The 686-nt window shown below is 38.2% G+C and overlaps 1 protein-coding gene across 1 annotated transcript in view; it reads right to left on the reverse strand.

The window, feature by feature from the left end:
* Nucleotides 1–528: 528 nt before the first annotated feature.
* The window catches only part of PRMT7 (protein arginine methyltransferase 7), a gene marked incomplete at its 5' end in the record, with an annotated part of 9,908 nt that continues 9,750 nt past the window's right edge, over nucleotides 529–686 (reverse strand). Inside the window, one exon of the mRNA XM_010131559.1 lies at nucleotides 529–686. Within this exon, the coding sequence (XP_010129861.1) occupies nucleotides 529–686 (158 nt within the window).

A 686-nucleotide genomic window follows, 5' to 3' on the forward strand; every position in this document is an offset into this window, starting at 1 on the left:
AACATCAGTGCAACGTATGCTAATTCACTGGCCACTTCAGTTTAACGCTAGCCACAACTGACACAAGCCTGCGAGCAGCTGAACCATGTACTAATACACGTATGTAGCTTGAGCTGGGATTTCTTTTTGTTCACTCAGAAGATTATCACCCATTTACAGTGACAAAAGCAACACCGAAAAATACATGAGTTAAACTCACTGGGAAGTTGGGGTGAGGTTTAGTGTCTTCATCCACTCACGTGCCATGCAGTAACTGTTTTGTAGCTCCATAACATCATTCAAAACCCCAAACCACCGAAGTTTGAAATAGATGATGTGTATATATGTATATAACCCCCGTCTTTCAGAAAGGTTCCTCTCTACATCCCCAACTATATATTTTGAAAATAAAATCACAAAAGTTTAACATATATTTCAGAATAGTCAGCTTGCTCCCTGAGCCCAATTAAAAAAAAAAAACCTTCAGCCATACAAAAAATACTATTTAAGTTGATTATAATTTAGGAACACAAGTAAAAGGAACGTATTTTACAATAGCTTAAAATCCATGTCAATCTCTCCTGTCTTTGGGTTGAAAGTTATAGCGTATGTGACAGCAGTAGGAAGGTCTGACAGCGTTTCTGATTCAATAACAGAACTGAAGAAGTAGACAGCTTGCTTGTGGTGGGGATTCCATTCACAGTTTC

This window comes from Buceros rhinoceros, unplaced genomic scaffold, assembly GCF_000710305.1.
Source record: "Buceros rhinoceros silvestris isolate BGI_N320 unplaced genomic scaffold, ASM71030v1 scaffold16582, whole genome shotgun sequence".
Taxonomy (NCBI): Eukaryota; Metazoa; Chordata; class Aves; order Bucerotiformes; family Bucerotidae; genus Buceros; species Buceros rhinoceros.